This window comes from Medicago sativa, chromosome 7 (assembly GCF_051527215.1).
Source record: "Medicago sativa cultivar Bolivia chromosome 7, Bolivia_mono, whole genome shotgun sequence".
Lineage (NCBI taxonomy): Eukaryota > Viridiplantae > Streptophyta > Magnoliopsida > Fabales > Fabaceae > Medicago > Medicago sativa.
In genome coordinates this window covers 17,064,926-17,086,522 of record NC_140755.1, presented here as the reverse complement: position 1 = coordinate 17,086,522, position 21,597 = coordinate 17,064,926, and the positions used below count along the sequence as shown (strand labels likewise).

The 21,597-nt window shown below is 34.1% G+C and overlaps 1 protein-coding gene and 1 pseudogene across 1 annotated transcript; one reads left to right on the top strand and one right to left on the bottom strand.

The window, feature by feature from the left end:
- Window positions 1-1,459: 1,459 nt before the first annotated feature.
- On the bottom strand, window positions 1,460-5,011 carry LOC146904673 (receptor-like protein kinase ANXUR2). The gene is made up of 3 exons (XM_085725416.1): window positions 4,597-5,011; window positions 2,358-3,025; window positions 1,460-1,997 (listed from the first exon to the last, which is right to left on the bottom strand). The coding sequence occupies exons 2-3, from the start codon at window positions 2,974-2,976 to the stop codon at window positions 1,597-1,599; spliced, it is 1,020 nt and encodes a 339-aa protein (XP_085581542.1). The 5' UTR covers window positions 2,977-3,025; window positions 4,597-5,011; the 3' UTR covers window positions 1,460-1,596.
- Window positions 5,012-15,536: 10,525 nt separating this feature from the next.
- On the top strand, window positions 15,537-16,099 carry LOC146904672 (protein GLUTAMINE DUMPER 5 pseudogene; annotated as a pseudogene).
- Window positions 16,100-21,597: the final 5,498 nt, after the last annotated feature.

The following is a 21,597-nucleotide window of genomic DNA, read 5'->3' as shown; positions in this document are numbered from 1 at the left end:
TAACATGACATATCAACATTAAGTAGTTTTCTTCATTCGGGACGGGTTTGAGTATGGGTTCGGGGTGGGTACCTATATACCCGTTACCCGTCCCATACCCGTGTTTTGAAATCGAGGAAAACCCAAACCCATACCCAAACCCAATCAAAACGGGAAAAACCCGTCAAATTGGGTTTGGTTCGGGTGGGTAACCACGAGTATGGGTTTTGTTGTCATGCCTGCTTGTATATAGAAAGTAATACTATTAATTTTGGTATATATTATGATAAAATATTTTTGTCAAATAAGATTAAAATAGTTTTCCTTTTGCAGTAATAGTTTTCCGTCTATTCACTTTTCTACTACTATCCGATAGATATAGTTTTCTTTTGCATCCACATTCGCAAATACACGCACTTCGTACTGAAGTTAAATTGTTGAAACATCTAGTGTGTTTAATGCTGTGGTTTTGAAGTATCCCTGGTGGTTTTCAAAGAGAGGTGGCAGGTTGATTTAAGATGGAGTTGAACGACAGAACTTGTGAAAAATGGTGTCTTTAACTAGGCTTATATTTATTTCTCTGTTTAATTTCAGCTAAACAATTACTTAAACTAAGAGTATATGAAGCATAGTACTAGCTGAGTTGGGTAGCGCCAGCTTGTGACCCAAGTGGGAGCATTAAAGTGATGGGACATGGTTACGCAGGGGCGGATGCATGTTGGAGCTATGTGAGACTATAGCTCCACATGCTTTTCCTTATTTTTTTTATTTTTAGTAGATAAAACACATATAGCACACACGCAAGGTAGCAACTGCAAGTGTTGAACATGTTTTCTCAGCTATGAAAGTTGTGAAGAGTAACCTATGTAATAAAATGAGTAACCAGTGGTTAAGAGATGCTCTATTAACAATTAGCAATGATGTCATTTTATCTCATTTTTAACAAATGGATATGAGATGATTTTCATTGTAATGTATTGTATCACACAATGAGGTAATAATATTTGTCGATTTAAAAAAATTGTTTGTATTATTATTTATTTGAAATTTTAGCTCCACATGTACCTAAAGTCTGGATCCGTCCCTGTGGTTACAGCTTGTTGGGTTGGTCGGCTAGCTGCAATATGCTGGCCTGCCCGCTCCAAGTTAAAGAGTTGTGCCAAGGGACATGGGCGAAGGCCTTTGTCTCTTAGGAACCCTAGATGAGAGGGCAATGCGTTAGGCTGGTTTCACAAGCATAGTACTAGGCGTGCCGTATGTTTTATTTTCTACTCAGTTTATATTTTGATGTGATTTGTTGGTTGTTGATTGTTTTTGCAATGGATTGTATCATGGCTTCAAATTGCTGTCCACAATTACGATCTCAATGCAAATGCAGATTATGCAATCATGTACACTTGTATTTGTTTTACTTTTTCCGTCACCATATTCATATTCATAAGCTGATAAACTTGTTAAAAATCAATTGGAACCAAATATCTGTGTGTAAGATTATTTTCATTCTCAATTTCTTGATATTAAGCAATCATATGTATTGGATTAGGTCTTGAGGATGTACAACAGTGCCAAAGAACTATCATCTGTACATTTTCAACCCAAATGGGAGCTTACTCAAGTTCAACCTCCATTAATTTTCCCATCATCTGTTTCCTCCTGCAGTGCCAGAGCATGCTCGAGTTCAACCTCAACCTCACCCATTGATGGTCTTTCGTTTGGTTCTATATTCAAGCATTTTTTCATGACATCCATGAGCACCTTCAAACACCGCGGCGCAATCAATCTCATGAGAATGGGATCAATAATCTCATAAGCTGCAAATCTCTCCAAAAATTTAGCTGCTTCAATCGGCCGTTCTAAAAATATATTTGGATTATCTGATATGCTCATCTTATCAAAGATGGTATGTTTGTAATTTGTACATACTACTTCAAGTAGAACCATACCAAAGGAGTAAACGTCACATTTATCTGTGAAGGTGTTGGTTCGGACATACTCTGGTGCCATGTAAAACAATGTACCTATCAACAAAACCGAAGCATATATGGTAAAATGTCCGATTTTTATCACTCTTATTGAAAAAACTTTAGTCTAACATTAAAAGAGATCAGAGTATCATACTTGAAAATAGTTAATGAAGAGTGGTACCTAGACATTATAAACTGATAATATAAAAACATACTCCATGCACCAAGTTCAATATATAGTATTGGGCGTGAGGACGTTTTATTGAGAAAAACTCAAATTCTATATTTAAAATAGACAAGACTTGAAAGAGTTTATAAAAAGTGACACTTTTCATCATAGAAATGATACATCAGTTTCTACTCGAAGTGCATAACTCATTTGAGTGTTCTCTAAAATAAAATGAAAGAAATTACCGATAAGGGTGTCAACTTTAACTGGTTTTGGATTCGACTTAGAAAGCCTCCCTTGTAAAGAAAATCCAAGATGTGAGAGTTTTGGTACCATATTCTTATCTAAAAGAATGGTTTGAGGCTTTATGTCACAATGAAAAACCGTGCGCTTTGTTCCAGTGTGAAGGTAGTGTAGTCCCTTCGCAGCTCCAATGCATATTTCAAGCCTTTTCTTCCATGAGATTGATTCCATATCCCTTGAACGTAACTGATCATACAAAGATCCATTTAACATGTACTCATACACAAGAATTTTCTCATCTTTATGGTCACAAAATCCTATAAAAGACCTCAAATTCGGGTGATGAAGCTTACAGTGGAGTTCAATTTCCTTCTTGAATTTCCATTCGTTCGATAAATTTCTCATCCGCTTCACTTCTATTGGATACTCAGTTTCACCACTATGTTTGAGATAACCTTTGTACACTGTACTGAATAGTGATTTTCTAATTTTTCGATCTTCATCAAAGTTATTGGTTGATTTACTAAGTTCGTCAAGAGAAAATTGATGACATAGCTCTTCTATAACTGTTGGATATTTTTTCTTGGATGAATTTTCATGCTTCGAATATTTTACAAACATCTTTCCCACATAGTCAAGGTTCAGATTCAGGTGTACATAAGAACCAAGCCTACATTGAATGAGTCATGAAACATGAATGTCTATTAGAGAAGAAGGGGTGGTGGTAAATGCATCATATAGTTGCACAAAAAGAAGTAAAACAAGGGAAAATATGTTGGAAAAATCATTTTTGATGTAATGGATAGCTAAACCAAAAATTTACACAAGCTAAATTTCGTTTTGCTCTCAAGGACGGGGGATGGGGAAAAAGCCTCTGAGGTAGGCAACGGGAACGGAGAGTAATATGGAGAACAGGGACGGAAACAGGAAGAGTACTACATGACTCCACCTTGTGTAGTTGACGTCTCTATCGGGGGAATGGTAATGAGTTAATGCATCATTATACTTTGAATGTGGATGAAACTGTGTGTTGATGGAAGAATAAGTGAGGTTTTATTTATCTGAAGTAATTTGCAACTGTTATGTTAATCCTACTTCTGCCGGGCCAGCTAACTCACAACATTTGGACGGTGCTGAAGGTGGGTTTAGTCGAGATTGGTTCCAGAAACCCTTATGGAAGTGCAGCTCCATCCTATTTTAAGTAAAGTGGTGCAAGATGATATTGCGGCAATTCACCGATTTATGCAATCTACGGCAGGTTACTCTGTAGGTTACTGTGGTTGATGATATACTGATTAACCTATTTTTGCATTATGTGACAGATTTCAAGATTAAATTGTGCAAATTTTCAGCAAGTAAAAAGAAACGACTTGAACGGCTTTTACATGTCATTGATGTCGATCTTAACTAACAAGATATCTTCTGCCTAATTTTTCAATGATAATTCACCACTCAAATGAAAACCAAAGACAAGTCTTTTTAAAGATGAAAAAAGAAAGAAAGGAGAAGAATATCATCAGCGTTTTTAAACAATAATTTACAAGACATTGTAACAACATTTATGGCTAATTATAAACTCGAATCAAACCCTCTCTTCTCTCTTCCAAACAGCTCAACATAAGTTTTAATTCAATTTCTGAATAATCTGCCTACCCACCCAATTTGATACTTGCCTTGATAAGTTCAAGCACCTACCTATTTTTTATGACCTTGTTTTCAGGTGAAGTATCCATCAGCTTTGTCGATAACTAATGTCTACCAAAGAACCTATGTGGCCTCTTATAGTGTGATTTCCCCTCTTGGTTTTTTTTTCCATACACAAGACTCGAACACTTGAGACCTTCAACTTTTTTTCGTCCACAAGGGTCAAACTCGAGACCTTCAAGTGATCGACATCCAGTTATACTCATAACAATTTAATGTGTTTGCTAATTTTTTTGAGTTGGTCATTATTAATCTCTTCAAGTATTTATGGTTTTTTATATTATTAGTTTGGTACGTATGACAGTAATTCAACACAAGAAAATTCATCATATTGTTTCTACATCACAATTCAACACATCTTCTACCTGTAACCGTCCTAGAATCACAAAATTGAAGATCATTTCAAACTAAGAAGCTAAAATTAATGAATGTTTACATGATCCATCCAACAAAAAGAATTTGGTTGTGAACAATTAATGAAAGATTTATCGAGTAAAATATCAACATTAATTAATTAATTAAAATAGCTTCTGTTACCTGGATAATCCCTTGACCAGCAGCACTAACTAGAAATGCATGATTCTTCAAGCAAAATGGACAAAGGCAAAAACGAAGACGCTTCAATTTTCTACTTTGACTTCATTTTTCTACTCCTCCTCCCAAGCAAGTGGTCCCATTTTTTTATCTCTGTTTTGTCTGTAGTTAGAAGGGGAGACATTCTTGAAGTATGTTGATAAAATACTTTATTACAAGAAATAAACATTATAAAAAAAATTGTAAGGTTGTCAGAATATTCTCAATTATAATGGCTTGTGTCTATATTATAACCAGGGGGTCTACTGATAAATCATTCATCATTTTAGGAAATATGATCTTCTCTCTAAAGCTCTAGAACTCTTTGCATTAGACTCTATTTTAAATTGTCAGGGCGTGTTTATACCTAACACTAATTATTTTGTTAGTCAAAATCGTTAGATAGGCGATTAGAGGATAATGCTAGTTTCTCCCCAGTCGATGGAAGGTTAGGCAAAGAAAATATTAGTTGAACAAGGGTCAAACCATTCTTTCTCGAGTCTAATGACAAGTATGTGAGTACGTGGTAGAATTTGGACAATGAGACACTATACCCACACTCCCTATATATAGCGTCACTAACAACAAAGAGCGATTAGTAACTGATAAGTGCCAAAATGTTGTGATTTTTTGTTTGTTTGTATTTTAAGGTATTAAGTGTATTATTTTGCAAGAAACCTTATGAAAACCTCCCTTTTGTGTAAATGTTAGAAAGAGGGGTCATTAATAAATTATTTACACTTTCACTCTTTTCCCAATACATTTTGTAGTATTTTAAGAGCAAAGAATGAAAGGCCAGAGAAAATAATCTAACAAGATGAATGTCAAGCAATTTGCCTGGTGAGCCAACCTAGCAGCCTGGCGAATTAACAAAGAGAGTAGGAGTCTTGCAACAAGGCAAATTTGCCGCAGCACATCTCATTTCGCCTAGTGAACCATGGCAGTTTAGCGAATTACGTGGATGTGCTGGCAAATACTTCAAGGTGAAGAAATGTCCATTCGCTTGACAAGCAAGCAACTCGTCCGACTAAAATATACTTTTTAGAATTGATAAATAAACGACTCCAGCTTCACTTTTGGGATTAAAAGTCAAATCAAATTTTTGGGAACTAAAACGTTGAAATATTTGTAGGACTAAAGATATATTTAACCCTGTAATTAATCAATTAGGGAATTGTGCATCTTTGACAAACTATATCAAACAAAACTTCTAACCATACATTTCAATTCCTCAACTTAGAAGCGACACTAACTAATCACTCCAATATTCATCATATGATCAGATATGTCAACTCAGCCACATATCTTTCTGTTTGTGTTTGGTACATGTTTTCTCTTTGCTACATCATCAATTAGAGGTGATCTTTATGTAAGTGATTGATTCATGTTTTGTCATTGGTACATCATCAACTGGAGGTGCTTTTTCAGCAGCATTCGGCATTCAATTGATTCAGGTTGTATCATGTTAGCAGCAGGCGTGGGAGATTTTGGAGTAGCATTGGATTCTCATATACCTTTTAATATATATTTTATGGTTTTGTAATTTTGATAGTTTCTTGCTTCAACTGTATTGGTTTTTGTGTATTTGGTCGCTGCTGCCTAAACTTTAATTTGCAGTTGTAATTCATTTTGTTACTTCACAAGACACAACCTTAAACAAATGGAAGATCTAACCCGATCGACAATAGATTAATCATTTATGTCTTGCTTACAACTTCTCAGTTTATGAGGTACTAGCTACCAATGCATTACCAATTGCTATAGAACTATCTAAAATGTTAAACCATTCATCTTAGACCCTTTAATCGTAATTAATGCACCAAGCGAAATTTTACAAACCCCATGCTCAATTCTAGTGCAATAACCTAGACTATCAAACATGCTTAGGGAAATTAAATTTCGCATAAGTTCGCGAACAAACCTCACATCCCTTAGAAGGAATTCACGACCATCAAACATCTTTAGATGAACGGGTCCCGAGCCTTGGACTTTGCAAGTTTTGTTATTTCCGAGTCGAACAACTCCTCATTCTTTTAGAGTCAAAGTCTCAAAATATTCCTTCCTAGGACAAATGATAAAGCACCCCGAGTCCAAAACCCAACTCTTCTCCGGTTCCCAACTTGTGACCACTAATGCACCCGCACTCTCATAACCATCTTTATCGGACGCCACCACAACTTGAACGGAAGAACCACCATTGCCCCCTTTGTCCGGACAATCCTTCTTGAAGTGACCAGAATTATGACAAAGAAAGCATTGTAACTTTGATTTGTCAAACTCATTGGACTTAGACTTGGACCTCGATTTCCCCTTGCCTTTTCCTCTATGCTCACTCCTTCTCCTTGAAACATTCAAGCCTTCACCACCCTTATCAACCTTCAAGTCCTTGAACTTGGTTGATTCCTTAGTTCTCAAAGCCGCTTGGACCTCCTCCAAAGTAGTGGTGCCCTTCTTTCCGTAAATGATGGTATCCTTGAAATGCTCAAAAGACGTTGACAATGAACAAAGTAGCAACACAACCTTATCCTCATCTATTAACTTCAATGTATGCCAAATCATCAAGAATTTTGTTAAATTCTGTCAATTGCTTCGTGTTTGATTTAGACTCCACCATCTTGAATGAGTAGAGTTGTTGTTTCAAGAGTTGCCTATATGCCAACGATTTCGTCATATACAATGACTTCAATTTAGCCGACATTGATGTTGCGGTAGCTTCCCTCGCGACATCAGCTTGTATATCATCTCACGCTTCTCCGCTTGTGTCATTTGCTGGCATCGCCGCTTCACCCTTCAATGCTTCTACACTTTTGTTGTGTCAAAACTGCTTGCATCTTAACCTTCCACAACCCGAAATCATTACTTCCGATGAACTTCTCGATCTCCCACTTTGAACCCACGATACACACTTTTACCAATTTACGCCTTTGCCCCACGGTAGGCGCCAATTGTTGTGAATTCGTACAAAATCACACCAATGGAACAAAGATGTGTGAAGCAAAGGAAGTAGTAATCAACGAAAAAATTAGCATCAAGAAACAACAACAACAAAATAGACCTAAGTCCTAGTGTAGAACACCACCACAAACATAATCAAAGCAATAAAGATAAGCAATGTATGAAAGGAACAAACACACCAAAGATTGTTAACCCAGTTCGGTCCAATATGACCTACTCTGGGGGAGAGAGCAGCTCTCAAATCCACTAATATGAAAGTGATACAAAGGGGTTACAAGAAATTAGCATAAGAGCCCACAAAGAACAAAACCTAATTTCTACCCATTTTTCAAGTCACCCACACTCTCAATGAATCCTAAGAGAGAACATAAAAGGAAGCTTTTTGATCCTGCCAATGGTGAAATCTCACTCCCCAAGGTGTTTACAATGTTTCCCAACCAAAGAGAATATCACTACAAAGACACTCAATTCTAAAGTAACCTCATTTGTATTCTCAAGTTTCTCTCTCTAAGCCATACACAAAACTTGAAGAATGAAGCCTTAAATAGTGTTGAGACCCACGTAGCATCGTGCCATGTTTCCGCCATTGTGCCACGATGAAGTATGTAATAGTACAGTACTATGCCTTATCTGTCTGCATCGTGTCACTTTGCTTCTGCATTGTGCCACGATTTTTTCAGTGACAACCCAGACCTGAACCAACCAATCGTGCACGTTACCTTGCAAACGTGCCAAAATTTGTCCAGAACTTCAACATCCAATTTAAGTCAATTTTCAACAAGAGAGGATCTCTACGCCTCTTACAAAAGAGTGGCCGCATATGATAGCGAATAGTTTATAAATGCTGATAAAACAACAGAACGCAGCAGTTTAATGTAAAAAGGCCATAAATCCATTTTACTCTTGGAGGATAACATAATATCGTGGATTTTGTGTTCTTTCAAGTAGTGGAGTTTATTTCGTACAAATTTGAATAATGTGGTTGAAAAACTTTCTATTTTGGGAGTTGAAAAATCCCCTCTATTTCTGATCATGTATAAGCAAATGATACAATCTTATTCATTTTTCTTTTATTCACAAGTTGATTCCACCACTTAATGATTTAAATTAGGTGTAACAATATCAAAGTAGCTTTTCAAACAGAAGGTGCATTGTGTCAGTTACACAAGCATAATATGCTTATTTAAAACTTCATAATTCCTGTCGTGTTGACTTCTTTTATTCAACAAGGTTATAGTCATTTAAGAATGTCAAGTGGGGATGGTTCTTTGAAGGGTCCAGATGCACAATTATGCTAGCCTTTTCTCCCGCAAGTGGAAGCAGTGTTTTTGAGATGAAGCAATTTTTTTTTTTTTTGAAGAGGCATATGAAGCAGTATTAATGATTCATTTTCCTTTTTGTCAATCTTAGAGTCAGGAATCTGTCCAATTTCTTTAGTTCTTCATAAAGGATACACTCATCTACACATTGAAAAAACTTCATCAAACAACTAATGATAAATTATTATTTAAAATAAAACAAACGATAAATTGTTGATTGAAATATATGTGGATTGTCCATCAAAATTGGGGTTAAAATCCAAAGTCTCTTTGATTCTAAGAAATATTTTCTCCAAAGCCCCTTCTAATGTTATTGTATATGTCTTATGCTTTGTTATGAACTTTGGTATGCTCGTAACAAAGTTTGTTTTGAAGGAAGAAATCTTGAAGCGATGAATATTGTCCGAAAAGCTTGGAATATCATTGAAGATTACAAAGGACTTATGAATACTCATGTTGATGTGGAGCAAACTATCTATATCTCCCCCCTCTACATGGACTCCTCCTCCTACATCTTCCTTCAAATTGAACATTGATGCATCTGGTCCGGTTGATAATAAATGGGGTGTAGGAGCTATAGTTCGAGACTCAGAAGGTTTTGTTTTAGCGGCTGCTACATGGAACTTTGATGCACTTCCAGATGCTACCATTGGTGAAGCTCTTGGATTTCGGTTGGCAATTAAATTTTCCTATGATATGGGTTTTCGAAACATTATCGTGGAAGGTCATTCTCTTAATGCGGTCTAGGCTTTGAAGTCGCGTAGCGATGATAGTTCTTATTTTAGTTTGGTGATTAATGATTGTAAGAGTCTTAGTTTTTTGTTTTCTTATTTTCTAGTTTCTGTTACTCATGCTCTAACTAAGTTTGCTTTAGATTCGATTGATTCTGTTTGGATTGAGAAAATTCCTTCTTGTATCATTGCACTGGTATTTATATCCCAGAGGTATTTACTATCAAGATGAGTAATTCACATCTTTAATGAGTTGACATTAGAAGCATAAAATTTAGCCAACTAATCAACACATTTGTTCCTTTCTCTCAAGGTATGATTAAAGGAGACCATAAATTAGAAAGGGAAATGAGTTTCCTATGAGAGGGTAAAGTTGCATAGGGACAAATGTCATTCTGCTTAAACACAAAGTTACTTGAGAGTCGAATTCAATAATGAATGATATATAACCATAATCCTAAGCTCATTGAAGACCTCTCCAAATATTTGAAAGTTCAACCAATAAATTGGAAGCTTTACCACAATATGAAACCCATGAGTCCAATTACCTCTATCGTTTCTCAAAAGGCCTCCAAAACATGCATTACCAATGTTACCAAAAGAGGATCCATCCACGTTGACATTAATAAATCCTTTAGTAGCGGGATGCCAACAATCATGGACCATGGATGAATGATACAATAATATACTATTAACTATAGTCCAATTATCTTTTTCTCTTGAAAATGTCTTTGTTTCTATTCGGCCCTATCTCAAAACAACTTACTATGAACATAGTGCCTACCTCAATAGTAGCATGGTGTTTGAACCAACTCTAACAATCTTGCATGTAAACATCATTCAAGTGTGACAAAAATACTTCCAAATATGTATTGCCCTAGGAAAATCATGAAGAGTATACATATCATTTTCCACAATTGCACCACACCTATGGCAGAAAGTGTTGGTGGTAAGATGACATAAACCTCTTAAGGCATGCAGTGGTAATAAGACTACCATGAATCACTAGTCAACAAATATGTCTTAGGTTCTTAGTAATTGGTAATCGTCAAATCCAACTTCAAGAAGTATTGGTGCAACATGTTGAGTTGAGTTCTGATCCAACCACCTATAACCATGATTGGCCGAATATATTCCACTAGGGAAACCGCTCCTAATGGGTCTATCATCAGTGTCATGATCAAAGATTATGTTATGAATACAATCTTAAGTATAGAGTTTGTTGAAGTTTCAATCTCCATTATCTCGCAAGTCTCACAAAGGCAAAGATTAGTGTCACTAATGTAAACAAAAGGAACAACATCACAAAGATATTCATTATCTATCAATTTATCATACCAAACCCACATATGACCTCTCCCAACTCTACATCGATGTACAATCTAATATATGATAATACTTAAAATTTGACAATTTTCTCTCTTTGATTCATCGGTGCGTTAGACCCTACAAAAAATTAATAAAGAGATAAGACTTTACAAAATTTAGTTGGATGTTGAGAGTTTAAATCCTAATTGGTGCGTGTGAAAAAAAAGTCAACTCTTTAAATAAATTTCAATTAATTATGGATTATTCTCCTGAGTTGCATACAAGGGATACTCGATTTTAATAAAATGGAAATTAATACTTCAATTGTTCAATATGCTTCGTGATCGGATATCTTGGATATAACTTCATATGTTTCCATAACAGAACCAAATTAGTTTAATAATCGTACACTATTTGTGATTCTCAACTTTAATCTCAATTTATTGGTCATTTAGTTGATAGACGAGACACCTCAAACCATAAACTTTTTTAGTTTTATTATTTGATTTCAATTGTTTATATAAATCACTTTTCTAGAAGAGTAGTCTTTGGTTAGCTCCTAAAGCCACCGTCAAAAATATGTTGGCCTCATGTAACTCCATAAGAAACAGAACATATTCCAACTTTAACTCTCTAACTAAACAACTTGAACACCAATACTTCAGCTTTTTGTTCCAATTGGTTGTACTTGGCTTAGGCTAGAGGATTTAATTTATATATATGTTATACCTGTATTCAATCATATCTTATTAAATCTTAATTAGAGATCCTTGGTTCGAATCCAACTCTAAAAATATTGAAAAAGCTTTGTCGTCCATTGCAGTCCTACCCAACTTTAACGATTACTGTTGATAGTTACGCGTAGAGAATACCCGATTCACACCAAAAACCATATCTTATTAAAAATATTTGTAGTGATATTGTCAACTACCATAAAAGTGGTATTATAGTTTTATTTTTTCATTAAATGTGTAAAAATGGGAAATGGATTCCCTACCACAGCATTGGAGACAATTAGATTTATTGAGAGATGTTTTCTCTCCCAACAGCTGTTGTATTGTGCAGCTGCTGATGTAGGGATTTAAATCTGATAAAAAGCTACATGAAAATATCTAAAATATTATATAAAGTAGGTTAAACAAGTAAATGGTTCCCCTAAATATACAAATATTTGATTTTAGTCCTCCTAAAATGTTCTTTAGGTTTTTGGTCCTTTCAAATTAATCCTTACTTTTTAATCAACTCATGTCTAACCTTCATTTTTTTTAATGGATTTTTTTATTAATAGGTAGAAAATTATGAAAATATTTTCCCAAAAAAAGTAATTTTTTACAAAAGCATGAATTTAATATGAATTTTTTAGCACCAAAAACATAAAAATTCATATTTAATTCATGTTTTGTTAAAAAATTCTAATTTTTTGGGAGAGATTGTCATAATATTATACACATTTCTAAAAAATTTCATTGAAAATATGAAGGTTAGACATGAGCTAACTTGAAGTTAGGGATAAATTTCATGGATGAAAAGTTTTGGAGGAACCAAAAACCTAAGGAATATTGTATGGGGACTAAAATCAAATGTTGGTATATTTAAGAAAACCATTTACTTATTTAACCCTATATGTCTGGATGGTTGATTTAGGTGGCCGGTAAGACTTACAGTTGTTGAGGTTCATCGCGGTGGACTGATGGATCTGCAACCGTGTTGGCGGGTGGATTCAATGTCCAGTTTCAAAGCTTTGGATCGGTTTTAATGAACATATTTCTTGCTTGGTTTGGACTCGAAAGGGTCGGTAAAGCTGCTGCTTTTGTTGCAAAGACTTTTGGTTCTTGAATCTCTTTATGTTGAAGCTGATTCATACACCATTCTCGGGTTATCCCAGTCATCTTGTTGATTGACATGGGACTGTATGGACTCGAAAGAGTCGCCAATGCTTGATGCCGTTGTTGCAGGGAGTTGATGGTACGTGATCCGATTTTGTGTTGACGATTGATTCATTCGCCAAACTTTACACCTGCGCTTAATTGTTAAAATTGTTTAGGGTTGGATCCACTTTGTGGATTTATTTTGTTTGTTTCGTCCGTTAGGGTTGTTGACTGGGTCAGGTTTTATGTACCCCCATTTTTTTTTTTTTTGTAATTTTTCTCTTTTTTTAATAATATATATGAGCAATTGCCAACATATAAGATTAGGGTTCCAACTTAGTTGGACACTATTCTTTTTGATGTCATTTTTCTCTTAGCTTATAAAAAAAATTCTGTTAATGAAAGAAAATACATAAAATGAGAAAGATAATGCACATCTAACAGCAATATTTGAGTGCTATGGGACCCTCCAACAATTTTCTTTACCTGATATGTTTCTAAGTCATGAAGAGAAAACCCTCCATCAACTACTTCCACTTCAGGTATTTTTAAACCAAATTACCCCACACAAGTTTTTGCTTTATGCAATTATATACCAATCCACCCAGCTACCATCAATTACATCTTCATTCTATTTTCCACAAGACTTGATTAAAAAATCATTATTATATCTATATTTTGTTAGCCCATTGGTTTTTCAATATAGACTATCAATGATCACATCATTAAATTTCTTAACTTTTTGACAATGTCTATCTGAGAGTATGACCATATGTCAAAGTATTTTTTCTTCGTGTTCTTAGAATTAAGGCATACAGATAAGCAGTTTCTTCTAATCATCATTGTGTTGAGAACCAGTTTTGGATGGGTTAATTATACTGCGCCGTCGTTTTAGCTAAAGATTTTTATTTTTTAATTAATCTTTCATAGTGGTTATTCTATTTTATATTATATAATAGGTGATGTGATAACTTTAATATTCATATAATGGATAAACAAAGTTCAGCATGAGTGCAATTATAAAAGATAGAAATTATACCTTAGAAATTGAGCTAATTTATTTCTCAAAATTTAAAAACTAATTTTTTCCAATAAATATTTATTATTATTTTTTCCTTAAAAAAAACATACATATTTCTTGTTCAAAAAAAAAAAAAAACCGTACATATTTATGTATTATGGGAATTTTTTTTTTTTACCTCTATGTTAAAGTTTTGATATTATATTAGATTTTTAACTTGCTCAAAAAGCTAGAGGAACTTATAATTTATGGGTTTTTTTACTTATTACAGGAGTGAGAAATTTGTTGTTAATTAAATATGACTAATTTAAGATAAACCTTTTTTTTTGGTTACATTTAACATAAACTTTTTAGTCTTTTTTTTTTTTGACAAATAAACTTTTTAGTCTTTTTATGCCAATATTATCTAGTTCTGATTATGCACCAACTATTTTAGCCATTTTATCGAAATGCATCTGCCAAAAAATGCGCGATAAAGATAAATGAAAGTATAGTTCTTACGAATCATTGTTCAAATTCCGATGAAAAGAGATATCTATATTTAGTATCCGACACACTTAAAATATAATGACTCTGTGTGGAGGAAAATGTGGGGAAAAAAAGATGATACTATAGTTGCATATACACGTTTTGTGGGGCCTATTATTGAATAAAGTAGAGACTTAGATCGCATTTTCCCCCCGTTTTCTTATTAGTTGTTTCATTCTTATAACATGAATCATTCCGTGTTGGCTGTATTATAAAACAAGCAAACCAACGCAATCTTATCCATCTATTTACAGAAAATATTCTTACGCCAACAAAAAAAAAGGCAGACATATGTAGAAGAAAAAAGTTATTCAAGTTATTCATATTTGTGATTCCTATTGGGTAAACGGAAACTGAAATAAAAAGACCTTATGTAACGAACAGTAAACAATATATTAATATAAGAAAAGAAAAGCGTCTGGATATGATTGGAACTTGCGCTCATGCATATCAAATATCTTTGCAGGTTTTTATCATCTAAGTTATAGTTATGCGATTTTGAGGTAACATTTCCCTATATACTATTGTTTGTGACAACCGTCCGGATCACCCTCTTTGGACATGAAAGAAGAAATAGAAAAGCCTTAAGAAATCAAAGAAACTTCCAACAGAAACATGCCAGGAAATGATGCTCCAAAACACAAGAAAGAATCAACAGTTATTTAATAGTTTCAACTTTCAACCTTAGGACAACTTTAAAGAAAAGAATAACCCTAGCCACATAAAGATAATTTACAAATGAATTTATATGTGGACATTTCGGTAATTAACTTCACAAATCCTCATCTTTTCATATATCAATCAATTACTATAGTTTTTTTTTTAAAAGTAAATTAGCCCACCCAAATTGTCAATGGAGATAATCGAACCTGAAACCTTAAAGAAGAACACACTTTATAGTCTCAAACCACTACTAAAAAAGCAAAAATTAGTGAGGGAAATTTAGAGAGGGAAAACGTGAAACCCCTCTCTAATTCAGTCACTAAATATTGTGACCAATGAATTCGTGAGGAATTTTATTTTTTCGTCATTAATTTCCCTCCCTTAATTTGCTTTTCCTATTAGTGAACCAACAACACCTAACCAACCTAAATAAGTTAATCAACTTCTATAGTACTTGTACAGTTGTACTTATGTACTATAAATTCTATCAATTAATCTTACATTTACCAAATAAACTTGTCTAAAAAACAAGGTACATAATAGAAGACACAAAAAATTGTGCAATTAGAAATGGGGCCTAATAGTACTTTATCAAACAATTCCACCATGAACAAATCATCATCAGAAGCAGCTAGTCTAACAAACTTGAGTTCTCCCATTCCTTACCTCTTTGGTGGATTAGCTCTTGTTCTAGGGGTCATAGCTATAGCATTACTCATCATAGCTTGTACTTTTCGTAAACAATATTCATCTTCTACCTCAACTAATGATGAAGAAAAATCATCAAATATGCATGTGGTGGATATGGATCAGGTGAGTTTAGAGCCAAAGATTGTTGTGATTATGGCTGGAGAGAGTAATCCAACTTATTTGGCTAAGCCAGTTTCATCCATAAGCCATGTTGATCAACAAGCCCTTTAGAAGTTTTTCGTATCAAATTTTTCTTGTTTTGGTTTAATTTCCTTGTCCATCAACATACATATATAAATACATTTTTGTAGTTTATACTTATATTCAAGTAAACTTTGTGAGATGTAAATTAAAGAGAATGAAATGGTGATATTATTTTGGTCATGACTATCCATTTTTCCGAGAAAGGGACCCGAAATAATTCCTAATTCTTTGAGGAGGTTATCAATAATGTCTGACTAAAATTTATTTCAATTAGGATTCGAGCTCATGTTCTTCCAAACGATTCATTTTTGATTGAATTTTATAAACCAATTGAAGACCCAATCTGTTGAGTTGAAGTGGTAATATTATGATTCAAGGGTGCAATTTTTTTCTTTTTCATCCTAAAATGAATTTTGTTTTTCATCTCTAACATTTATCTTTTTAGGGGGAAAATCATAAATGGGTCACGATTTATTGTTGGAACAGGGGTATCACATGAGTTGTCAAATTATCTTCTCTAGAAATATTAGTAAAATAGTTATGACATATTATTTTGAATTTAATCTGGAACGGTATAAGTAAAAAAAAGACATCTAAAGCAAGCAAAATAAAACACACATTACCAATGACAAAATAAAATACACATCACCAACATGACAATTTAGGAAGACATTTCACCAACAAAGACACTTCAATTATGGATGGAAATTGAACTCTTAATCTTATTCAACGGGTACCAGGAAAAAAAATACCTATGATGAGTTGATTCCACAGGAAAATTGAAAACAATCTGTAGGAAACTTTCGGTCAGAGTTGAAGGAGTTTTTCCGCCCTCAATCATTCCTGCAAACATATCATAGGTTTTTTGAGTCATTTTAGTGAGAATTCATGAAACTCGGAAAATCAAGACATCAAATGGAGTTTGGAGGCAAGAGGATGAAGATCAATGGAGTTCAAGAAGATTTTTGAAGGAAATACGATGAGGGAAAATAATCTCCTAAGCCCCATGATGAAAACATGGAAGATCACTCAAACAATGAAAAAAATGTCATTTTTACATAAATTTTTCTGCCCCGCCCCAAGTGCATTGCACCTGTAAGAGGGAAGAAATCCCTACCCATGCACCCCAGCAGGCGCTTCCATGCACTCACGTCGCATGGTTCCGGGAATTTTTGCCATCTTGCTTAATTTGCAAGCTGGATCAGTTGAAAAAGCCCATAAACACAGTTCTAACCTAGATGGAAACTTGTCTATAAATAGAGACTCTTGCACACTCTTTTATTCATTTACAAACTTGACAGTGCGAGGTGAAGACAAGGATCAAGATGAAGCTAGGGTATCCAACCACTATTTGAGTATGTATTGTTTTCTTTCTAGTTTATGTTGTTTGTTGCCATGACCAACGAAACACCATCTAATTATGAGGCTTTGTTCATTTATTAAAATTTATTAATGCAATTTCTTTATCCAAGTGTGATTTAAGTCTTATATTGTTTTCAGTTGTTCCAAACATAATTTTTTTAGACCCCGAGGCACAAATAAACATTAGTTAGCAGAAATAAGATCAAATGATCCCTATGCTATAGTACAAGGCTGACTTACCTTGCTTTAATCCGAACAAGAACTAAAATTGAAAGTTTCCTAATCACCTTAATTGAATTAGGGCTTTGAAGTATGATTTTTCGATTATAATTCATCCATTGAGAATTTACTTCGTACTGCTATAGTTGGGCATAGTTACAATTAGTAATTTTAAAGATCCTTATTTGTGTCATAATCAAACCATCATTTATCAAGTACTTAATCATAATTGGTATTGAATACTACATTAATCCGACAAAGAAGACAGAAAGAATTCGAAGAATCCTAATTGCCCCTTAACATCTAAAGCAAAATTTTTACTTTTTGTAATAAACTACTATTTGCATTGTGCACATAATTCAAATGCGCAAACCCTTAAACCCCTTTAGTTGCTTTTAATTAATTTAAATAAGTTAAGTGAATTGCTAAGTTGACGACAATCTCTATAAAGATGATAAACTTATTAGTTTATTACTTATTAGAGTTTGATACACTTGCTAAATTTGTCATTAAATTGGTTGTCATTCATTTATACTCACAATTAAATAATTTCCAACCAAAATCCTAGCTTCAACATCAGTCCTTAAACTGTACTTGAACCTTTACACTAATACTCTATCCGTTTCAAAATGAATGTCGTTTAAAGTTTTTACACACATATTAAGAAATGCATTAATTAAAAGAAAAAAAGATGTTAATTTTCCAAATTATCCTAATCAAATATTAGTTTGTTTTTCATTAAAGAAAAAAGAGTAAATTACACTCCCCTCCCCTCAAAGATGCTTGAATTACACTCCCCTCCCCTCTTATGTTAAAATATACACTTCCCTCCCTTGAAAAGTAAAATTTATACTCCCCTCCCCTATAAAATGCTTGAATTACATCCTCTCGCTTAATAACTAAATATGGACTACACTTTAATCTATTTTAACATAAATAAATATTTTTATAATATATATTAATTTTGAATCACCATTTAAAAAATATAAATTCATTTCTTTATAATCTAAATGTCAATTACAATTAAATGAATTTAATTTGGCTTCAGCATCTTAAACCATATATGTCAAAATAGAACTTCAAACAATACACAAAAATCACAACAAAGTTAGTCAGTTGGAGGTGTTGGTCATCCAACACCCCCATCTGAGTAGCTGCAGCCTTGTCCTTCATCACATTGTCTCCTTTGTCCTTCTTGTCCCCCCTTCTAATCTCATCAATGGATCCTTCGGCAATTGTCACCTCAACCAATGACCATTTCCCCAAATCACTCCTAGTTGTTGTGGCTGGTTGTGATTTTTTGTTCTTTCCTCTTTTCTGGCGGACCCAATTCCTTCCTTTATGTGCTTTGCTTGATGTATCTCTACTCACCCCTTTTGACAAAGTTGAGATAGAAACAACCCCCAAAGATTCAGCAACGCCTTCAATTTCAAGGTTCCCTTTCACATCCTTTGATGCTACCTCTTCCTCCCCTTCTTTCCTACTGCCATCAGTACCATTTTGTTGTTCAACCTCCTCCCCTGCTTCCTTTCTAGTATCAGAGTTCTGCCCTTTACTGTTGTTTGAGGGTTGGGAAAACAAATTCTTACTGCAATTACCAGAACTTGTCTCCCTTTTTGCTTCATATGTGACTTTAGGAAATGGTGAAGCGCGAAGCCAAGGCCCAAATGCATGGTCTTTTCCTCTAGTTCACTGTAGGCATCTGCATCTTGGTCCTCAATCTCCTCACAGTCTCGCATCTGGTGTCCGATCCGCCCACAAGCAAAGCAGAAGTTGGGGAGCCTTTCATACTTGTAATCCACCCAGATGTCCCTTCCTTAAAAGTGTATCTTAGACCCCTTCTTGAGTGGCTTCTTCAGATCAATGGAGATCCGAATTCTGAGAAATTTCCCCATTCGGTTGCATTCTTTCCCGTCCATCTCCAGGAATTTCCTATCATATTCCCTATCTTCTTCGCAATACCCTCAGACATAAGTTTAAGGGGTAGGTCGTAGACTCTAACCCAGAAAGGTGTTGAATCCATCGCCATTTCAGACGGTTGTTCGTTGCCGGAAATGCGGTACAGAATAACTAAGTTCCTGTCAAAGTTCCAAGGTCCGTTCCTGCAAACTAGCTCCGCTTCTTTCTTGTAAGCAAATTTGAAAAGGAAGAAATTTTTGTTCAGATCTTGTATTTCAACTGGATTTCTGGATCTCCATGCTTGAGTGATGGTCTGTTTGAAGGCTCTAGCATTGTACGGGCTTTATTTCCAGAGCTTGCCCACTAAGGTGCGACTGAACACTTCATCATCTTCAGAGATCTCATCCTCCTCTACTGTGATAGCATCTTGTTCTTCCAGAGTTGGTTGTTTGTCTTCGCGTCGAGCCATAGATGACCGCGACACTGTCCACTGGTGGTTGGTGGTGTTTAGATAAGATTTAGTGGAAAGTGGTGGTAGGTGTATAAGTGGTAGTTTAAAATAGAGAGATAAAGGACTAGAAGAGCTCTAGGGGTATCCAAAACGAGATGGGGGAAGAGACCAGTAAGAGCTGGGGAGATCCAGGATGGCCTGCGGGGTTCTGCCACATAACCCTAGCAGAGCTCTGGTTGGGGGAGAGAGAAAGTGATTGGCAACGTATATACCACAAATGGTGTTCAAGTATTGTTGTCAACATTTATGCATGTACAAATTAATTCTTTTTTTTTTTAATTCTAAAAAAATCAATTCTAATCAACAACAATGGTTAGACAGTTCATTGACAAATGTTGTGACTTCAATTCAAAATGGAATATCCCTACCAACTGAGCTAAGCTCACGGGGATAAGTTAATAAATGTTTTTTGTGGTGGTCGGGTTTCGAACTACGGACCTTACATATATTATACATTTTTCTACCAACTGAGCTATGCTCACGAGGATAATGCGAGAATTTCTAGTGGTGCACATAATTGGCTTATTGGCTACCGAGCATTATTATATACTAGCGAAAAGACGGGCACTCACGTGCCCGTCTTTTCGCTCTTTTTATTCTGCCAACGTTTGAAAATCATGAACGTTGTTTTTTATGAAATTTTAATTTTGATTAAAAGTAAAAATACAAATGTTTATTCTTTCAAATTATAACGGATCAAACTAACCATGATTATGGGCCCGTTTGTTACGGATTAAAATAAAAGTGATTTTTCACATCAAATAATTTAGAGATTATGAGTCCGTTTGTTATAGTTTTTTTTAGGAAAAAATCACATTTTTTTAAGAAAATAATCACTTTTAAGAATATTGCATACGTTTGTTACAGATTTTTAAAAAAATCAGAATAAAAAAAAATCTAAAAACAACTTCAAATGAGAAGCTGTTGAGAGCAGCTTCTCAAAAAATACATTTTTTTTAGAGGAAAGAAAAAATATGAATCTAAAGATTGAACTAATTTTGTAACAAAAAAATCGCTTTTATCTAGCTGTATCCAAACAAACTAAGGGCCCGTTTGTTATGGATTAAAATAAAAGTGATTTTGACATAAAATAATTTAGAGATTATATTTTAGAGTTTTTGTGAAAAATCAGAATCTATTTTGCGTTTGTTTACCCTAATAAAAATCACTTTTTTTAAACAAATAATCTAGTTTGTTTGGATACAACTATATAAAAGGGATTTTTTGTTACAAAATTAGTTCAATCTTTTAAATCATATTTTCTCTCTCCTCTAAAAAAAATCTATTTTTTGAGAAGCTGCTCTTAACAGCTTCTCATTTGAAGCTGTTTTTAGATTATTTTTAGATTCTGATTTTTTTAAAAATCTGTAACAAACGGATGCAAAACTCTTAAAAGTGATTATTTTTTTAAAAAAAGTGATTTTTTTCTTAAAAAAGCTATAACAAACGGGCTCTAAATTATTGTTTTAAAAAAGTGATTTTTACTATGATAAACAAACGCAAAATAGATTCTGATTTTTTATAAAATCTCTAAAAAATAATCTCTAAATTATTTTATGTGAAATTCACTTTTATTTTAATCTGTAACAAATGGTCCCTATAATTTAGAGATTCTATGAAAAATCATAATCTATTTTGTGTTTGTTTACCGTAATAAAAATTACTTTTTGTAAATAAATAATTTAGT

Bases quoted from the DNA above. Each gene is read 5' to 3' on its own strand.
- LOC146904673 (XM_085725416.1), bottom strand. From the start codon at position 2,976: ATGTTTGTAAAATATTCGAAGCATGAAAATTCATCCAAGAAAAAATAT. The intron at 1,998-2,357 runs GTAATTTCTTTC...TTTTGTTGATAG, and splicing joins TAAAGTTGACACCCTTATCG to GTACATTGTTTTACATGGCA.